Here is a 19,559-nt window from a genome sequence, read left to right on the forward strand (position 1 = left end):
AGTGTTTCAATGGAATTCCTTTGGCATACTTTCTACAAACATATCTGCTGACTTCACTGGACTTTCCTTTCAGGAAGAACTCCCTTCAAATTACTTGAATGTGGAATACTATTATTAAAAATGTCTTTAAAAAGTGTGGTTTGTGGAAAAAGGTGAGAAAAGCAGCATTGAAATGGATAATCACTGAAGTTCAGAGTAAAAAAATCTTGAACAAAACTGGCAACACTTTTGAAAAATTAGGATAACAAACTGCATGCTATCTGAAACCCAGATCCAAGATTGTTTTTTTTAATGTAAGCACCCCTAGAGTACATTGCAGTAATTTAATCCAGATGTTACCAGGCATGCACCACAAGGGCAAGATCCTTTTTATCCATTAAAGGCTGCAGCTGGCTCATCAGTCAAAGCTGCTAACCTGCTCCTTTAGTGGGAATACAGCCATATCCAGAAAGAGCAGCACCTTAGTCCCAGGTTAGTCATTCCACTCACTAGTATCTCCTTTGTCTTCTCAGGATTAAACTTCAGTCTATTAACCTTCATCCATCCTAAATTACCTCTAGGAAATTATTCACAACCCCCTAGGATCAGCCAGAAGCATGAGATAAAGCTGTGAGTAATCTTTATATTAGTGATAATCCAGCACAAATGTTGTATGACCTTACCAATAAGTTTTATGTAGTTATTTAAAAGAAAGAGGAATAAAATGGAAGCTTGTATAACCTCAGAGGCTCAGAGGACAGGCATCACTCCCCAATTCCTCCTTTTGAACCCTATCTTCAAATTAGCACCAAAAGTACCACAAAACAGTAGCTCAGTCCAAATCCCCCCCCCCCAATGGTCTGAAAATATCCAGGAGAATCAACAAGATTGCATTTTATCTGGTGCAGGTCAAGGTTCTTTCAGTCCCATAACGAGGCCTGAAACCAGAATGAATGGGATATAAACAATGTGCCTTATCCATGAAGGACTGGAGTAGATTCCCTTAGGACTGATTATGCATCATGGGAAAAGGCCAGGCCAGAGCTTGCATGGCAGTGGGGCAAATCCCTGCTTATACATGACTTTGCTGCTGGCCCGGCCCCCTCTTGGCCTTGCCCCACTTTAGGGCCTCAATTGTCCCAATCAAGGGAATGCTGATTTTTTCCAGCTTCCCTTTTCTGCCATGGGCACCATTAATGGCTATGTTGAGCCAGGCCTGTGCACGCAGGGAAGAGCTGGGCCTTCCAGGCCTAGCTCCTCCCACACCTACGGTGTCCCAGTAGAGACAGAAAATACCCTGTTAGGCTTTGCAGTGCCACAGAGCTGAATAGAACATTTTAAAAACCTTCCACAAACATGCCATTATGTTGGCATGCAATCCCACACTCATGGAAGTAACCTCATCCTGACACCCCATTGCCATGGAGAAACAGGGTAGAACATGTCTGCCATAGCTGGCTTGTGTACACAATGAAATCCAAGGCAGACCATTTCTGACGGGAAATCCGGTGGCCGCCACCATGCATAAAAGGTCTAGAAATCACTGCATCAGTCTACTCTAAAATCACAATCTCTCAAGGAGGTATTTATGGTCATTTGAGCAGTCCCACCCTAATCAACTAAAATGTATCCCAAACAAATGGAAAAGCCAGAATCCTAGAACCATTCCTGCTAATATAGAATCCAAATCACAATGGATGTGAGATATTTTCTGTTATCAGCCAGCAAACCATATTTTTTTTTGTTATTGGCCAGCAAACACTTATTGGCCAGCAAACCTGGCCAATAATGTTAAGTATGGCAGAAACCCTGCCTCACAGGCTGGCACACTGTTTTCCCACAACTAGTAGTCCTGTGCAATAGACTAGGCTTGTGCCAAAACCAGACCCTGTAAAAGTATGAGGACATTGTTAGGGACTAACTCCATCTTGGACCCCCCCCCCCCCCCTTCAGCTTGTCCTTCACTATAGGTTGGGAATCACAGGTACCACATGACTCAGGAATTGCTTTCCTCCTCGCAATGTGTGGCTAAAATCTGTTTGCCCAGGGGCTCCTAGGCAAACTTCTTTGTCTCTCACATATGACTCATGCTTGCCTTTCTGCCATGGGAAATGTCTCCCCCAGCCTCAGCAGCTAGATCTATTGAGACATGATGGCTCTCTTTCTTAGACCCATTAACTCCTTTGTCTAAGCCCATCAACAACCATCACATGACATGGTCAAGGCATTGCCCAACATCCTGCTCCATGGAATATTCCATCACGTGCTCCTCATTCCATCATGTTACATCACATAACCCTCTCCCCCAAAACATATATAAACAGTGAGTCCACAAAGCCACTTTTTGCTTTCAGATTTAGGACCCATTAGGAACACCCTTTACGCTGGTTCGTGTTGTTTATCTCTGCCTCGCTACTCTTCAAGACCAGTAATTATACCAAAACCTCTTTTCCCACTCTATTTTTCTTTATATGACTGAATGCTAGTATGTTAGATATATTTTTGCCTATTTTATTATTTTCCTTCCAGTAAAGATTCTTATCATTTTTACTATATACGTGTTTTCTGCCTTGAGTTCTTAAAGGTGCAATCACCTTGTAAAGATTGGCAAATGACCCATTTTGCTACGTTACCACCTCATGCTAAGCAAATTCCCCACAGCTGAATATACACATGTCATAGGACACATGTGTAAGTGCATTTCTGGTAACACAAGCAGTCCATTATCCTATGCAGGGCAGGCCTCAATAGGCCCTAGTCCACCCAAAAGAGCTCTGCAGGCATATATAATGTGGATATAATATGGCAGAAAAGTATTGTTTTGTGGATCTTTTCCCCTCTGTGTCTCCACATGTGTGCTATCTCTATATTAGTAAATAAAACAAATACTACAAAATACTACCAAAAAGTCTCCAGTGCTCTCTACTCCAAAGGGGACCACTGCTTAGGCAAATTGAGATCACATAACAATATATACATACCCACTTTCTCAAAATAAACTGTCTGGAACAATTTGCAGAAAAACAATAATAATACAATTCAGAAAACTAAAACTTTGAATGGACAGCTTGAAAAAGAAATAAGAACTACACTGATTTAGCTTATTTTTACACTGATTTTCTGCCTCATTGAACTGCCCAAAGCAGTTAACCATTTTTAAAAAATTCGAATCCAAATCTCAGCTGATCAATAATTATCACAGATCCAAACTAAAGGGTGAAAATCCAGCTGCAAATAACTGTCCAAAAAAAAGCTGTATTGACAGAAAAGAGGCAAGAATAATCAAAGACACACACACACAAATAGAATACAGTTAGTGTTCCCTGGTTTCAGAATTATAGCGGGATCAGGTCGTTGGCAGATTCAAAAGTTTTCATAACTTGAACTACCAACATTTAACAGGTTTAACAAGAACCAGTACAAGGAAAAAAGGGGAGGGGGGAGCTGTCCCAATGCTGGTCTGTGTGGAGAGGTTGGGCTTGCTGCATATGTCACTGTATAAAGGGGCCCACTGGCCCTGGCCTTGCTGTCCTACCGCATGTGCTACTGGCATGCAGGCTGACAATGACCACTGCACCTCATTTGGCCAGCCTGCTGTTGTGTCAATCTGTGGCTGCCCTTAATGGTGGCTGCTCCTTGAGCTAGTGGAGAACAGTTAAAACATATTCCATGAAGATAGGCAATAAGTCAACATCTGGCAAGCTTAATGAAGAGGAAGGAAAAATCCAAATGGAAGAGAGGGCAACTAGCAGAAAGATGGGCAAAAGAAGTTATTTTAACTTGGTTCTCAAAAAATGACAGGCAGGTCACCTGACAGACAGAGGAATAATCAGACCTGAGGTTTAATCTGTCAATGGTGCCCCATCGAGGACAGCTGCTTAAGTATCACCCAATAACAAAAGATAATTGGTTAGTGAGAGAGAGAGAGAGAGAGAGAGAGAGAGAGAGAGAGAGAGAGAGAGAGAGAGAGTATGTGCATAAATACATATACACACATACCATCTAATCAGCTACCCAAGTTGATTCCAAGGGCTTCCAATATGAGACCTGTTAAGTACCTCACAATGGTTTTTTGCCTGTCTATGGCTCTCAAATTACTTCAAGAACCTGGGTGTTTTTTTTCCTAGTGTGAGATTTTTACTGTTAAGGGGACATAGAAATTTCATCCTGAATCATTATAATGAAACATAAGTCAGAAACATTATATAAAATACTATTACTGTGATATCATTGAGCTTTTAATATACAATAGAATTCCTCATATCTCAGTTTACACATTACAATCTTATTACCTTGCCAACAAGCACCAACGGTTAGTTGCATTGCTATATGTGATGGATGAATTGGCCAGTCATTAGTTACAAGGTAAGGTTCATATGTTGTGCCATCCATATACAAGGTAACTACTGGAAACTCAATGTTGACGACATAGTAGTGCCATTCTTTATCACATATCTAAACAATAAAAGAAAAGGAGAGAAAATATACTTAGTGACGATTGTTTTTATCCAAGGAAATGATGCTGAAGCTTTCATTTTCATAAAAGGTATAATACAATTTTTTGTTCTTGAAAGAAATTTATTAGTGATCTTTCACAGCATTTATAGGCACAGGTTGGTCTGGTTTACCAATTATTTTGCCACATTAAACACTTCTCCAAACAACTGAAAGAGTATTTTGTGATTAATCTTTTAATGTGCTTAAAGGGGCATAACAAAAATTCCTTTCTGAACATTATGCTTATAACAATTCTATTCTTTCTTTCAGGGATAAACTGCCAATTCTCCCATGTTTGGAGAACATAGATTTTGGAGAAGATAGAGAACAAAGAACCTAATTAAATTATAATAACTAGACTTGCTCTATCATTACCAAATAATGACAGTTCTTCCTTTATATTAATGAGTGATAACAATCAAGTTGGAATTGTATATTGAATTCTAAAGAATGTAAAGACAGTTCTGCTGTTCAGTACTTCTACTGTCCCATCAACATGTATGGTGCTTTACAGAGTACAAGAAGACAGGCCCTTATTCTTAGGTTAAAATGTACCATTTGAAACAAGAAGGACGATGGTAAGGGAATGATATAAATTATGACTATTGCCTTCTGGTATAATATAGGAGGGCACAGAAATTCATTACATCAGAAAATGGTATGGGAACTTGGACATAGCAATGTACAGGAAATATATATTCCCGTCAGTACCTGCACTTTGTTGAAAGTGCTAACCCCTACATCTAGTGTCCCTGCCTTCTCCTTGGAATCTCCTCTGCAAATGAATGTTGTGATGGCCCCTAGTATTCATGACTTTAAAAGGGGATCAGACAGATTCACTGAGGATAGGTCCATGCATGGTTACTAGCTATGGTAACCAAAAGGAGCTTCTACATTCATGTGAATTAAATCTCTGAATACCAGTGTAAGGAAACAACATAATGGGGAAATCTGGCCTATGTGCCATAAGAACTAGGAAGTACTACAAAATGGACTACTAGGTTGATTCAACAGAATTTGTCTTATGTTTGTAAGGTTTTTGACTTGGGAAAGGAGAAAAAGAAGGGATAGGAAACTGGTGGGAATGTGACTCGGTATAGTTGAGGATTTCTGAATGTTTGTGCATACATGCACAGACTAATACCTTGTAAACATTTTTGAGTATTTAACCTTTAAAAAAATGTCAAGCATGGGGTATTTACCTGTATAAAAGGTAGCAGGATGCAGCTATGGACAAAAGGGGAACAAGGAAGAAAGAGTAGAATGGGATGAGCAAAAGTCACACCCAAGGATGTATGGGGATATGAGACTAAATGCCCTTTAGATTTTTTAAAAGTAGAAGGTGGCTGTATCTAATATTCACAAAAAAGGGGGAGCTAGATGTTTCTGAAGACTTACTTTTGAAAAATGTTGGCAGCAGATATGTTTTCTGAAGTTTTTAAAAAAACACTGCATTAAAATGAAAAAGACTTTTTTGTCCACAGAAATCAATACACAACATTCTTTCAATTGACTATTACATTCTGAAACCACAGAAACTGATGTCAATAACTTTTAAGTGAAACAAACTCACTGAAGTCATCCAATTTCAGATGCTGTCATGGTATACATCACTTTCCTGGCATGCTACCAGACCTCAAGTCATCAGAGTGCTCCTGATCATTTGGGCTGCCTAGTTTGATTTGTTGGGAAATGAGTCTAGAAGGACAGCCCTTGCCAATGACACTGGAAAACCCAGCTGTTAGCAGCCTCAAACTGCCAGACAGTGGGGATGAGAGCACTAAACTAGCTTCGAAGACAGACATTTCTTCTACTATCTCTAGTAACTGTCAGCTCCAATTTCATACTGTACTGATAAATATAACAGATGTTGCAATATTTGGTGCAATATTTGGTGCAATATAACAGATGCTGCAATATTTGGTGAGACGTTTTTCATGATCTAGTAATAATCAGAATACTCATTGTGCATTTTATGTAGGTACAGCCATTTGTTCAAATTAAAATGCACAGAAGGTATAATCCAGACAGACACACTGTGACAAGTCCAACATGAAGAAAGCCTGCAGGTAGACCAGTAAACTTCCTTCCCTCTCTCCCAACTTTACATATTCGAGATATGCTGAACATTTATTTTGCATCTTTGTGATTGATCTTAAAACCAATCCTTGAAGACGGTTGGCAAAGGTGAGTTTCAAGGTCAATTTACAATACATTCCTTAACAGTCAGTGGATTTAGGAGAATATAACTTTGTTTAGGATTGCACTGTCAATGTGATATTGATATTGCTGAACACTTAAGCTCAAACCCTACTTAGAGCCAGTTTGGTGTAGTGGTTAGGAGTGCGGACTTCTAATCTGGCATGCCAGGTTCGATTCTGCACTCCCCCACATGCAGCCAGCTGGGTGACCTTGGGCTCGCCATGGCACTGATAAAACTGTTCTGATCGGGCAGTGATATCTGCGCTCTCTCAGCCTCACCCACCCACCTCCTGTTGTGGGGAGAGGAAAGGGAAGGCGACTGTAAGCCACTTTGAGCCTCCTTCGGGTAGGGAAAAGCGGCATATAAGAACCAGCTCTTCTTCTTCTTCTACCCCACAGGTTTGGTTTGCTCTACTCTGCCCACTCTGGGCATAGCTTCAGAATTAAGATGACAGAGCATCATCTCCATCCAATCAGGATATGGGCAAACCCTTCATGCCGCCTTGCAACTGTCATTTCACCACTGCAATCATTCACCCTCCCTCCATAAAGTCAGTTGAAAATTAATTTGTTACATAGAGGCTGAGCAGAAAAATGTGGGTCCCTCTAAGGTGAGCTGGGGGTGCGTGGGTGGGTATGACCTGTTTCAGACATTTGACAAGGGTGGTAGGTATCCAATAATGGCTTTAGACAAAATAAGATATCTGTGCATTTAAAAACAAAACACCTTGCCTAATTGTGAGATCTGCCATCTGTCAAAATAACAATGTATGTATTTTAAACACAACAACAAACAGGCTTCTATATTATAAGGCTTTGTTAGTTGAAAAATTGCTATCAATAAATGCCACATTTTTTGTTTCTATATATATTAAACCCTTAGCAAAAAATTAATTATAATTCAGTACCTTCATTATCATACTGTGCCTACCTGCATCTGTACTCTTGTAATTTTAAAAGGTTACTTCCTCATTAAAATTGGAAGGTTTTTGGCTTCTATTATAGGAATATTATAAAAAGATGTCATGCAATGCTATCTTATGCAGACTTAAACCCCTTTAATTCCATTTAAATTAACAGACTTAAAAGCGAGTAACTCTGCTTAGAATGGCATTGCAAGCTGCTTAAAATTAGCTAAAGGTTTGTTGCATCTCTAAAATCCTTGAGGCTGAGAAATTATAATTCCTGTTAGATCATAAGAACACTTTCCTGGTACCAAGTCCCAATGAATAGAGTTGAGTAAGATTCTGGGTAGGCCTGCTTAGGATTGCTCTGTTTTCTGCTGTTTCTGTGCTAGGGATATCATTCGTATTTGAATTTTGAAAGGGTAAAGTTTTTTGTCTAATCCTGAACTGAAATTTACCTTTTCAGGCACAGACCCAAACTGCCACCTTACTTGCCCTGCAGCAAAGGAATCCCCAGAAAACCAACTTTCTTTTTTTTTTTTTAATGCAGGGTCTAACAGGGGCTAATTCTGGGCTGCCAAATGTGGAAATACATGCAATTAGGTTCTTTTCCACACCCAGTATTTTGAGTTGTTTGGGAATACCCCTTTCCTCGTCACTGTCCTCCCCCTTCCTTCCCCCATTCCAAAAATGACATGGCGTGGCTGCTCCTTTCCCCAGCGTTGAGGGACCCGGGCCGGGAAAGGAGCAGGGACGCCGCGTCTTCGATGCGGTGTCCCTGCTTGTTTCCCAAGGGCGAAGGGAAGGTGGCCGGAGCACTTACTTCATGGAAGGTTCTTCCTTGGAGTGGTGAGTCTCCGGCTGGGCCAGGCAAGGCCGGGCCAACCGGCCAATGGGGAGGCGCACTTTGCATGCCTCCACATTGGCCACTTGGCCCTGGATTGACACTCGGATGGCCCAATCAGGAGCCGCTTCATGGTTCCTGATTGGGCCCTCCGAGTTTTTGTCCTGGACAGAGCCTGCCCTTTCACCTTCCCTTTAGCCCTTACTCATTTATTTCTACCGCTCCGCAGGAGCGGTTTACAGATTTGGGACACTTTGGGGAGGAAAGGGGAAAGGCAATCAGTGGCACATAATGGGAAGCGAGCAAAGAGTGATGGGAGGCTACCTCCATCGGACTCAGCATGGAAAGCATTCTACAAATTTCAGAACTGAGAAATAAGGGGAGGAAAGCCTAAATGCAGAAAGGCTAGAGACAATTCGCAGCATCCAAAGGAAATCCAAAAAGGGAAATTTAACTGGCCTTGGCCAGGGCTTTTTAAATTCTAGACCCTACCTGGTGGAATGAGCTCCTGGAAGAGCTGTGGGCCATATGAGTTTTCACAGCTCCACAGGGCCTGCAAATGGGAGCTCTTCTTCCAGGTTTTTGGTTGAGGCCAGGGCAAGGAAGATCAGGGGCCCCTCACATAGGTCATCAGCTCCTCTAGGAAAATCTCCCCTGAGGCTCACTTCCAAACAATCTGTGAGCTGGGGAGGGAGTTTCACTGTCAAGGGAGTCAAAGTTAAGGATTTTAATATGGTTTTTATGTGGTTTTATATTTGTGTTGTGAACCACCACAAGCCTTTTTGGAAGTGGTTGCATGGAAGCTGAACTATAAATAAATAAAACAAATAAACGTGAAGCTAACACAAGGTGTGTATCCTAATGTGGAAATGGTCTTAGGCTGCATTCTCACACATTGGTGAACACATTTTCAGTGCACTTAGCAATCATTTGCAAACAGGAAAATTTGTTTGCAAAGGATTGCTTAAGTGCACTTATCCACTGCATGTGAAAGTTGCTGTAGCTGGATCAGAACAAGCAGCATTGGAGGTCCAGGAAGTCTGGAAAGCTTTCTGTAAACTGCTCAGATCTAGGGATCAAATTAATCCCAATTTACCCAATTCTGCCCTCTTTATAAGCAGCTGTTAACACTGCCTACATATGAAGAAAAAGACTTTGTGGTTGTCATGGCAACATTGGGACTCTCTCCATCTGGTATCAGCCCCCACACATGAAGTAGGTCACATGCTGGATTTGATCTTTTGTGCAGGGCTTCATCTGAATAGTATGATTGTCTGTGAACTGGTCTCATGGTCTGACAACTTCCTCATAAATGTTAGTTTGAGGATGGCCATTCCCCCCTGCATTGTATTTATGCTCACCCATGGAGATGAATGGATCCTGATAGTTTCCTTTTAACTGGAGATGTCAATGATTAATCCTAGGACCATTTGTCTGCAAGGCAGGTGCTCTGCCACTGAGCTATGAACCCGCCACTACTGATACTGAACTAATGATTGTGCAGGAGAGTCAGTTATGGAGAAGAGAGATGAGAAATCCATGCCAGTAAATTCAAAACTGCAATAATAATGTGGTTTATTCAGTGGCAGCAACTGAATTATGAAAAAACAACCCCCCTAACTGATTTTTTAAATACAATCACATCAGGCTGCAAAGAAGAGAACCAGTCCAGAATATTAAAGCTCAGGGACAGCACCCTTTACAGATCACAACTCCTAGGCTTCAAGATGGCAGGTCTTTAATACAGGCAAGGAGATTTCTAACAGTAATATCAAATGGAAGTCAGTTTCCAAAACTTCACCATGCCATGCTGTGTTCTGCTGCTTCAGAAGCACTTCAGATGTCTACTTAGACCTCTTCTTGATCTTCTTTTGCACTTCAGTCTGTACATATGCTCCTTTTTGCCACTTAGCTCTCATATTGGAGTAATTCCTCCTGGCTCAGTTTTCAAGAATACAGAGCAGAGCTATAGTCTGATGGCCGTGGAAGAATGAGACCATGCCAGATACCCTCCATTTAAGATAGTAGTGGCAACAACAGTGGAAAAGCTTGAGATAAATAGTTTTGATAACTTCCTTGCTTCTTTTATTTGCAGACCAGCGTGCAAGTAAAATGCATCTGCCAGAGGTTTCCAGCACTTGTATTTGACTTGTATTTAGTTTACACATCTATGCATTTCAATAATGTATGGTAGCTGCCCTTTCTGCTGCCCAATCTCCCCCAGCCCAGCCCAGCCACGGGTTTCTGTAATCCAGAGATGGAATCCAGAAAGAAACACTACTAATCTCTCATGTTATGTGTAAATGCTTTGCATGTGCTACATTCTTCACATTTTAATCTCACCCAACACATGCAATTATATCTTAAATGAGGTCCGGACTGGACTTTGGCACTACATATGAATATATTTTCTGTCATTCACACTTTGATAATGTTTGAATAATCATGTGCTGTGTTTTACTCCATTTTCCACCAGTATGCTATCGGCGACTTTCCAACATTTTAGTAGCACTCTGATTCAGCAAGTAACATACCGCTTTTAAGTCGGTAATAAAGGGACCAGCAGGAACCCTCTTGCCTCCAACTTCCATCTGTCCACTGCCTGGTGCAACAGCTGAAGAAAATGAGAAGTGGTAGGAAGTGACATTGTGACAATGTCATAATGTCACTCCCAGTAATTTTTAATGGGTCGCCGAAATCTCTTGGTTATCTAATTACAACTGACATCACCTTGCCCCATCTCCCAAAACTTTTGGGTAGACAAGTCCTTGGTATTTTACCCTAGCCAGCAATCCATTCCTGTTCCTTCCAAAAGGAAACAGGAAAAGCTAAGGGGGAGAAAGTTGTATTTTTTTTGGGGGGGGGAGTCTTATTTGTTTTCACAGTCTGTGTTTCCCACTAGCACTTTGGTAAATAAATAGATCTTAAACATAGAAGTGTTTCAGTTTCCCTGTACTGTTCTCATAATGAACTAACTAAAATTACTAGTCTACAGAAAGCCATAATTAATGTTAATTAACTCCCAGTATATGGTTAGTCATTTCTCCTCAGCCTCATTTAATTATTTATAATTTGATTTTGTATACCAGCCCTCCCCACAGGTGGGCTTGGGGTGGTTTACAACTGTAAAAAAGAAAAGCATCATTAAAACAATTTAAAAACTCAGCTCAATTTATCCATCCCCCTTCTCCTGGCTGTCTTTCTATCTCATGCTAGACTCTGTATGTACCAAACAATATGGGACATACAACTAGAACTTCTGACATAAAATTTAGCTCCCAAAGCAATTGGGGAGGCAGTACAGATCAGGGCTTCAATCCTGGGGTAATGGATTGAATTTCCTGTTCCCATGTTGTTTTTCAATCAGTCTTTTCAACAGCCCAAAGGGGAGAAACATAAAAAATGTCATCTGTTCCCTTAATTTTCAGCTACCATGGTTTGATCTTGAGTCACTGGCATTTAAAGAGGCCAAATAGTTGAGGCCAGATAGTCAATGCATGAATTACAGTGTATATTTGTGGTTTCTTGATCTATTTTCTAGAATGTGTCAATATCACTTGTTGTGTCAGTCTGAGTGGTGTGCCAGAGATGTATGCTAGAATTAGCTGATAATAACCTCAGGAACTAAAGTAGAACGACTGGACTGTAGACGTACCATTTGAAAATATCCTTTGAGACCACAGCTTTGCTGAAAGATTCCTGGAAACGAAGGACATTAATGCAATGTTTCTCCCACCTTTGCTGTTATTTACCAGTTTCTTTCCCTGAGTATCTAGCTGCAACTTCTCTCTTCCTTCTTCAGTTGTTGAAATGAAAAACAACTTCCATTCAGCTCCTACTGAGCAGAACAGCATACCTTCTTTCTCTGTTGACTTTCTGTTTTTCAGCTTATACCTGGTACCATTTCTTTTCACAATTATCTTTGTCTCTGTGTCACTCTTCCTCCGTAAACATATTTTTATTTTGTTTTAATTTTGCACCTGCAGTATTTAATTCTGCAAAACACTGTGTTGTGCAATTAGCATTAAATACAAGGAGAGAAAATATACTGCAGTATATTTTAATGAAATGGCTTCTATTCAAGTTGGCTACTTTTATAAAGGCCCTTGCATGAGGGACAATTAATCTCTTTTGGAACCTCTGTATATAAATTACAGTGCAGTACTATGAATTTCACTGAATAACATGAGTGCAAAATGAGTCTCCAGATGTTGGAGCAAAACCAATAAATCTAGAATTCTATACATAAAATTCCACTCTTCCCCAATCAGAAAATCCAGAAATGAACGCTCTATTGCAGGGGTAGTCAACCTGTGGTCCTCCAGATGTCCATGGACTACAATCCCCATGAGCCCCTGCCAGTAGATGCTGACAGGGGCTCATGGGAATTGTAGTCCATGGACATCTGGAGGACCACAGGTTGACTACCCCAGCTCTATTGTACTTTTTATTCTCATTAGATTAGATAAAGTCTACCTGACTTTAGCTTTGGAGCCATGATCACAAATGAGGCCATTTCAAAAAGTACTTTGTTTGACTGTTATTTCATCCCTCTTTCTCTTTTAATGCATTTAGCACAATTCTGCATCATCGTGTAAAGAGCATGGCAGGTGGGTGCATCTAAAGTGGCTTTGTTCTAAATGGGAAGCCATGATAGCAGACTTGCCTGCTAGAATACATATTGCAGCTAATGACACAAGCTCATTGTCTGAACTCAGTGCATTTATAGTATTTATTATGCAGTAGGCCGCAGCCCAAAACGACCCATTTGGTTTGAATCCCCTCTAGACATTGCCATATGACACATTCACAGTGCTCATTCCATAAGTCTTCACCATGATGTAGAATTCCAATTGGTAAGCACATCCCTGCAGAATTTTTAGATGTCACCATTGTAAAAAGTTAGTAAACATGTGTGGCTAGCTCAGGCTCTGCATTTTTATTTGCCAGTAGGAGAAAATAACAGAAGCAGCTAGAAACCTTTCTCTGTGATTCTTTGCTGAAGGGCTTTAGCATTATCCTTTCTGCCACAGCACCCAGATCAAACACTCTGCTCTACTACACCAGAGGCCACATGCTTCTCACTCGGCTTCAGAATCTGTCACCTTTTACCCATCTAGAGAAACATCTTTCATGTTAATGCACTCACACCTCACAAACAGCATATATGTCATGGAGGGAAAGAGAGAGAGAGAGAGAGACAAACATACCACTGAAAAGAAGGTGGGGGATTTGGAGGGGATGCTTTGTAGAGAACATGTAGGGAGGACTTTCAGAATTCATCCTCACACAAGGGAGAGGGGTACAGAGAACTTGGCTCTTAATGAATCAGATAATTGGCAGGAGGGGATAGTAAACTGATTCTAGGTTTTGTCCCTTCTTGAGCAAATTGGGTAGGACATTATTTCCTCTAAGGTTTGGGTTAGTTTTCTTCTTTTTTGTACAATGACACATTTGTGAGTAGGCTTCTTGAGAAACAGCAAACTAAGGAAAGCAACATGGTTTGAAGGAAAGAAGAAAACCAGTAATAAGAACCTTGAGACAGGAGGAGTTCTCTTAAGACATTAGCATCCTGTAGTACAGCGTGTTCTCAAAGTACAGACATTTAAAACTTATAGCCTGCCTTCATGAACAAAAACAAAAAAGCACCCATGGTAAGACAACAGCCCCAGAAATAGTTTGGCATTTGTTTTTGTTTTTTAACACAACCAGTTAATATATTGATCTAAAAAACAAAAATAACATGTATCCAGGAAAGCCTTTGCAAGTGCTCTGGAAACCATAGGACAAGATGTCATTTGTACCAAAGCTGGAATGGATTGATAACTCTGAGCTGAGGGCCCATTTTAATTCAATTTTGGCTGACAAGGGGAGGTAGAATCAGGGACAGAGGGAGGAGGAACTGGAGGAACAAAATGGAATTTGGTGCGGTATCAAATGGAGTATTGTGTCCAGATCGAAGAAAGTGATGGTACCACTTTACTCTGCTCTGGTTCGGCTTTACTTGGAGTACTGTGTTCAGTTTTGGACACCACAGTTGAAGAGGGATGTGAACAAACTGGAGGGCACAGGAGGGTAACAAAGATGGTGAGGGGTTTGGAGACCAAGAGGTATGAGGAAAGGTTGGGGTGCTTGGTCTGTTTAGCCTGGAGAGGAGACGACAGAGGGGATCTGATAACCATCTTCAAAAGGCTGCCATGTAGAGGATGGAGCACAGTTGTTCTCTCTTGCCCCGGAGGGATGAACCAGAACCAATGGGATGAAATTAATTCAAAAGAAATTCTGTCTAAACATCTGGAAGAAGTTCCTGACAGAGCAGTTTCTCAGTGGAACAGGCTTCCTCAGAAGGTGGTGGGTTCTCCATCTTTGTAAATAAACAGAGGCTGGATAGCCATCTGACAGAGGGGCTAATGTGAGCGATAGGGTTGTGAGTGTACTACATAGTGCAGAGGGTTGGACTAGATGACCGAGGAGGTCCCTTCCAACTCTATTATTCTATGATTCTATGAATTCAGGGGGCACATCCCCTTGAGGGCCTGCAAAGCTGTAACTACACTGCTTTATGTAAATAATTTTAATTTTATTTTATTTTTAGTGGAGATAATATTGGTGAAGATATTCTGATTCCCTTCATTTTTAGCATCACAATTCCCATGATTACCCAGAAACTAGCGGTCAATTTTGAGATTCTCAGCTTTACTTTCTGATGAGTTTGCAAGACTCCATATAGACACATGGTTACTTTTATTATAGTAAGTTCATGGAAACAGTAAGTCTAGTGATTTGATGTTTTATTAAATATGGTTTGGATGATGGTCATATGGGGGCCCAAATGAAATTTTTGTCTGAGGGTCCATGGTAGCTCTCAGCCACCCTGCCTAGAAATTCTTTTTTTAATATGCTGTTTGTATCTCTGGAGTTCAGTTGCTTTTAAATATGGGGAGGCCAGTTACCTAGAGGTGCCCAGATAGGGAAAATCTGAAGACCCTTTTGTGAATTATGGCTGTTGAAAATAGTTAAAGATTGCAAGTTGTAGAGCCATTGTAGCATTTTAAAGTATACTTTACTCATTGTATATTTTTATGCATTCCACATATAATAACACATAATGTGATATTGTAATTTATGTTTGTCCATTATACGAGTGAACATCAAGTTTTGTACTCATTTTCTTTTTACAGAGGTTTGTCCTTTTTTCCCTTATGCTTGTGAATGAGCAGAGAACTGGTAGTAGATGCCTAACCAGGGAAAGTTTGCTTCTCCACAGCCTTGCCACAAACACACATCCTCAGGCTCAACTAGCACACTTGGTCTTGCAGTTCCTTCAGAAAGCCACAAGCGATGAGTATCACAGCAACAACATAGTGTCATGACTAAACAAAAATATTTGCACCTCTCTCATCATTGGAGGATATATTTGTGACATTGAAAAGTGGCCCCAAATGCATTAGGTATCAGTAATATTAGATGTTTCTGTTTAAAATTTAGGGCATTTTGTGTTAATTTTTCAATGTCTGGCTCAAAATATTTGTTTCTTCAAATACAAATTATAAAGGGGCAGAACTACTAAATTAATAAATCTATAAAAAAGAAAAGAGCCTCTTGTGGTGCAGGGTAGTAAGGCAGCCGACATGCTGTCTGAAGCTCTGACCATGAGGCTGGGAGTTCAATCCCAGCAGCCAGCTCAAGATTGACTCAGCCTTCCATCCTTCCAAGATTGGTAAAATGAGTACCCAGCTTGCTGGGGGGTAAACGGTAATGACTGGGGAAGGCACTGGGAAACCACCCCGTATTGAGTCTGCCATGGAAATGCTAGAGGGCGTCACCCCAAGGGTCAGACATGACTCGGTGCTTGCACAGGGGATACCTTTACCTATAAAAAAGAAAGGGCAAATATACTCAAGCAAGACATCTTGTCTCATATCAAAGTATGTTAAAACTGTTCTGGATTTTGATCAAACAGTTTCTGCCATCAAACATTTTCATTTCTGTAGGACCTCTTCTACCAGAATACAATGGAATTTGGCCTTAAAACAGAAATTGTCAAAGGCAATGTGCATAATTTTTTTAGGTGGTTGTTTTTTGTTTTTCGGGATAAGAGGCTTTGACTGCCAAACCAGAACGATAATGCTTACATTCTGTTAGGATATTTCTAGACTTTTAGCACTACTAAATAATTCCTTTGAAAGAGCCTTGGGAACAAAATTTGCCACTATCCTTCTCATACAGATAACAAAACATTAAATTAATTCAACAGACTTCAACAAGACAGATAATTTTCTCCATTAGAATATTCTGTACTATCTGTGTACCATAGCACTGCTACACACAAAATACCACTCCCAAAGCAACTGATGCTTAGAATTCTAAAGGACAACTCTATCAGCATCTTCTCTGGACAGTTCTATATTCAAAGACATATCCTTTGAAAAGAAACTCAACTGAGGCAAACACAGATTTATTTCAGAAATTCCTTGGGCTCCAGATTTAAATTGAATTTTAAGCCTCAAAGTATGTTTCTTGTTTGCTTGCCCCAGAAGTCGAGTGAGAACTTCAACTATTCTGTTTTGTGAAATGATTCATTGTATGAGAGAGTGATGAGTTTTACATGGAAGTGAGCCAAAGGTGAGAACACGCAGGCACTCTGTCACTCCTAGAGTGGATTGTATGCCTCTTTCCTCATGAATAAAAGAGTGTTTTAGGTGGAAATCACATGTTTTAGATTTCAATTCAGGAATACAATGTCATTGTTTCTTTCATTTCTTAGTGGTTACCCTATAAAATAATTATAAATAAAGTAACGGCTGAATATTAAAATTAAAAGTCCCCAGCTAATGAGTACCAAGGGTTTAGCTGTTCAGATGTCTGCAGTTCATGTGTTTATTCCTTTCACTATGCTCTCACATCACTACTTCTTTGTGTTAAAATATCTATTAAGCCATCATCCACTGGGGTTCAAGCCAAAAATGCCCAAATATTTTATTATGTGAGTTAAGCTTCTCCATACTGTTCATTAGCTGCTAATATCTTGGGTATTATTCAATCGCATTCGCCAAAATAATCATTGACACTCCTTCCAACCTTGAGAAGGGCAGCTGCAATTTGTAACTAATGTTTGTATAGTACATCTTTTCATAAACATAGAATAGTTTTCTGTTCCAGTAGAATAGACTCATTTATGTGTACATCACTTCAACCACAGCCTAACCCACTTTCATAGAGACTTCAGGCTGTTGAGTGGATTTCCATGACCATTACATTAATGGTCTTGGATTCATAACAATATTTCCATGAGTACAAGGATTGTGATTTCTGACTCCCCCCCAAATGCTGTTCACACTCATGTGGAAACCTTTGCATCCACAGAAATGATATTATGGCTCCAAGCTGATGACTTTTTGTAGTCACCATCTATTGGAAGCAGGACTTGCTGAATCATATAACCATAAAAAAGAAGAACCTATCGTAGGCTATAACAGTTATACAATTTAACAATTAAGTAAATGGAAATACAGTTTACCTTATCTTTTTAATAGTAATCAAACAACTAAAACAGACTCTAAATTTGTTTCGTTTTCAGTATAGCATTTTCATCGGTGGTTGTTTCCTCCTATTACTGCTCACTACAGACTGGGGAGTTCCCTGAGCTGCTTAAGGAGGTGGTGGTTTTCCCTCTCCTTAGAAACCATCAAAACAATAGAATAAAACTGCTGAAATTATTATGAGGGAAGACTTTAACTCTTTCTCACCCTGTTCTGGCCCTATACATCTTTGCACAATAACTTTGAAATCTTGCTTTTGCATTCATGACAGCCATTCGCTGTCAAGTGTTTTTTTTTTTTTTAATGGGCATTTTGTTAAAGAAAGCATATTCACATAGATGAGAATAAAAAGATTCCATAAACCAGTCAGTTAAATTAAAGGCCTGTAGACTGAAGGAGATGTATTTTTTCTGTTTGAGACTTTCCCCTCTGACAAAGGATATAGTTGCTTTCTCTTCCTCAATGTCAAACCATCCATTTGAATCTTAGCTTCTATAACGAGGATTTGTATTTCATCAGATAGTCTCTTTGAACAAGTTTGTGCATAGTGACAGCTGGTGGCGGGCAGAGAAAGAAATGGGCAGATTGCTTTGCTTTGGGCCAGTGCTCCTGTTCTTATGAGATAGTAATACCAATACTGTCCCGAATGCTGTCTGTGGAGAAGCTAAATTCTCAAGTGGTGCAGCCTCTTCTTGTCACAGACTTACTGTTAAAAATGTGCCATTCTTGCTGTAGTCAAATGTAGTAATTTGAATCCATGGCAAAACATGCAGGTCCAAGACACTAAATAACAAATGTCACAATTTCTATTACTTTTTTGTACTTCAGATGAAAGAAAAATAGAAATGAATACGCATTCTTAGTTGTAAAACATTTAAAATTGCATGATGCCTATTTTCCAGTTCTTTTTGTCAATGAGTTGCAATGGGGAAAGGAGGAATTATATAAATCAAATATTAAACTTTATTTCATACAGATACCAGAAGAAAATCAGCAAATGTACTATGCAGAATACATCTGAGAGAAGGCATTGTCACCTGTCAAACATGTGCCATCTGTTTTCTACCTTTCACCTCTGACCTTCGCCTCCAATTTTCATTTATGAAAACAACATCTTACATCTTCACATGCTAGGAGAAGGGAACCTTATTCTAGCTTTGATTGCCTGGGTAAGCATTCAAGGATCTTCCAGGCCTAACTAAATGTTATAAAGTTCTCAAGTTTTACCTGGGTTGACATGAGGATGTGAATTGCAAGTCCCTACTGGGAATCCAGTTTCTAGGTGTTTCTAGGGGGCCAGTCTGGATTGGAACTATGATGCACAGAAAGAGGATTCTACTCCTCCCCTCCACCAATTTCCCAAACTGATGTATTTATTCATGGACTTTAGTTATGGTCTGTCTACACTGATGGGTATATAGAGATTCCCCAAAGGGTCAAATTGCATCCCCATGACCATTTCAGGCTAGGAAAATGACACAACCATTTTTGCATGGAGGCGTAAAATGTGCACTACCTTCTGCTTGCAAGTGCACAATAGTAAACCATACGTTTGCATGCTTCCTGACAGGAGACCTTTCCTGCATTATC

General features: G+C 40.1%; 1 protein-coding gene across 2 annotated transcripts in view; it reads right to left on the minus strand.

The window, feature by feature from the left end:
- The window catches only part of CLSTN2 (calsyntenin 2), a 429,057-nt gene that overhangs the window by 58,935 nt on the left and 350,563 nt on the right, over window positions 1-19,559 (minus strand). For both annotated transcript variants that reach the window (XM_077348948.1, XM_077348949.1), the window contains exon 9: window positions 4,272-4,434. In XM_077348948.1, the coding sequence (XP_077205063.1) occupies window positions 4,272-4,434 (163 nt within the window). The remainder of the gene's footprint in view (window positions 1-4,271; window positions 4,435-19,559) is intronic.

This window comes from Paroedura picta, chromosome 8, assembly GCF_049243985.1.
Source record: "Paroedura picta isolate Pp20150507F chromosome 8, Ppicta_v3.0, whole genome shotgun sequence".
NCBI lineage: Eukaryota > Metazoa > Chordata > Lepidosauria > Squamata > Gekkonidae > Paroedura > Paroedura picta.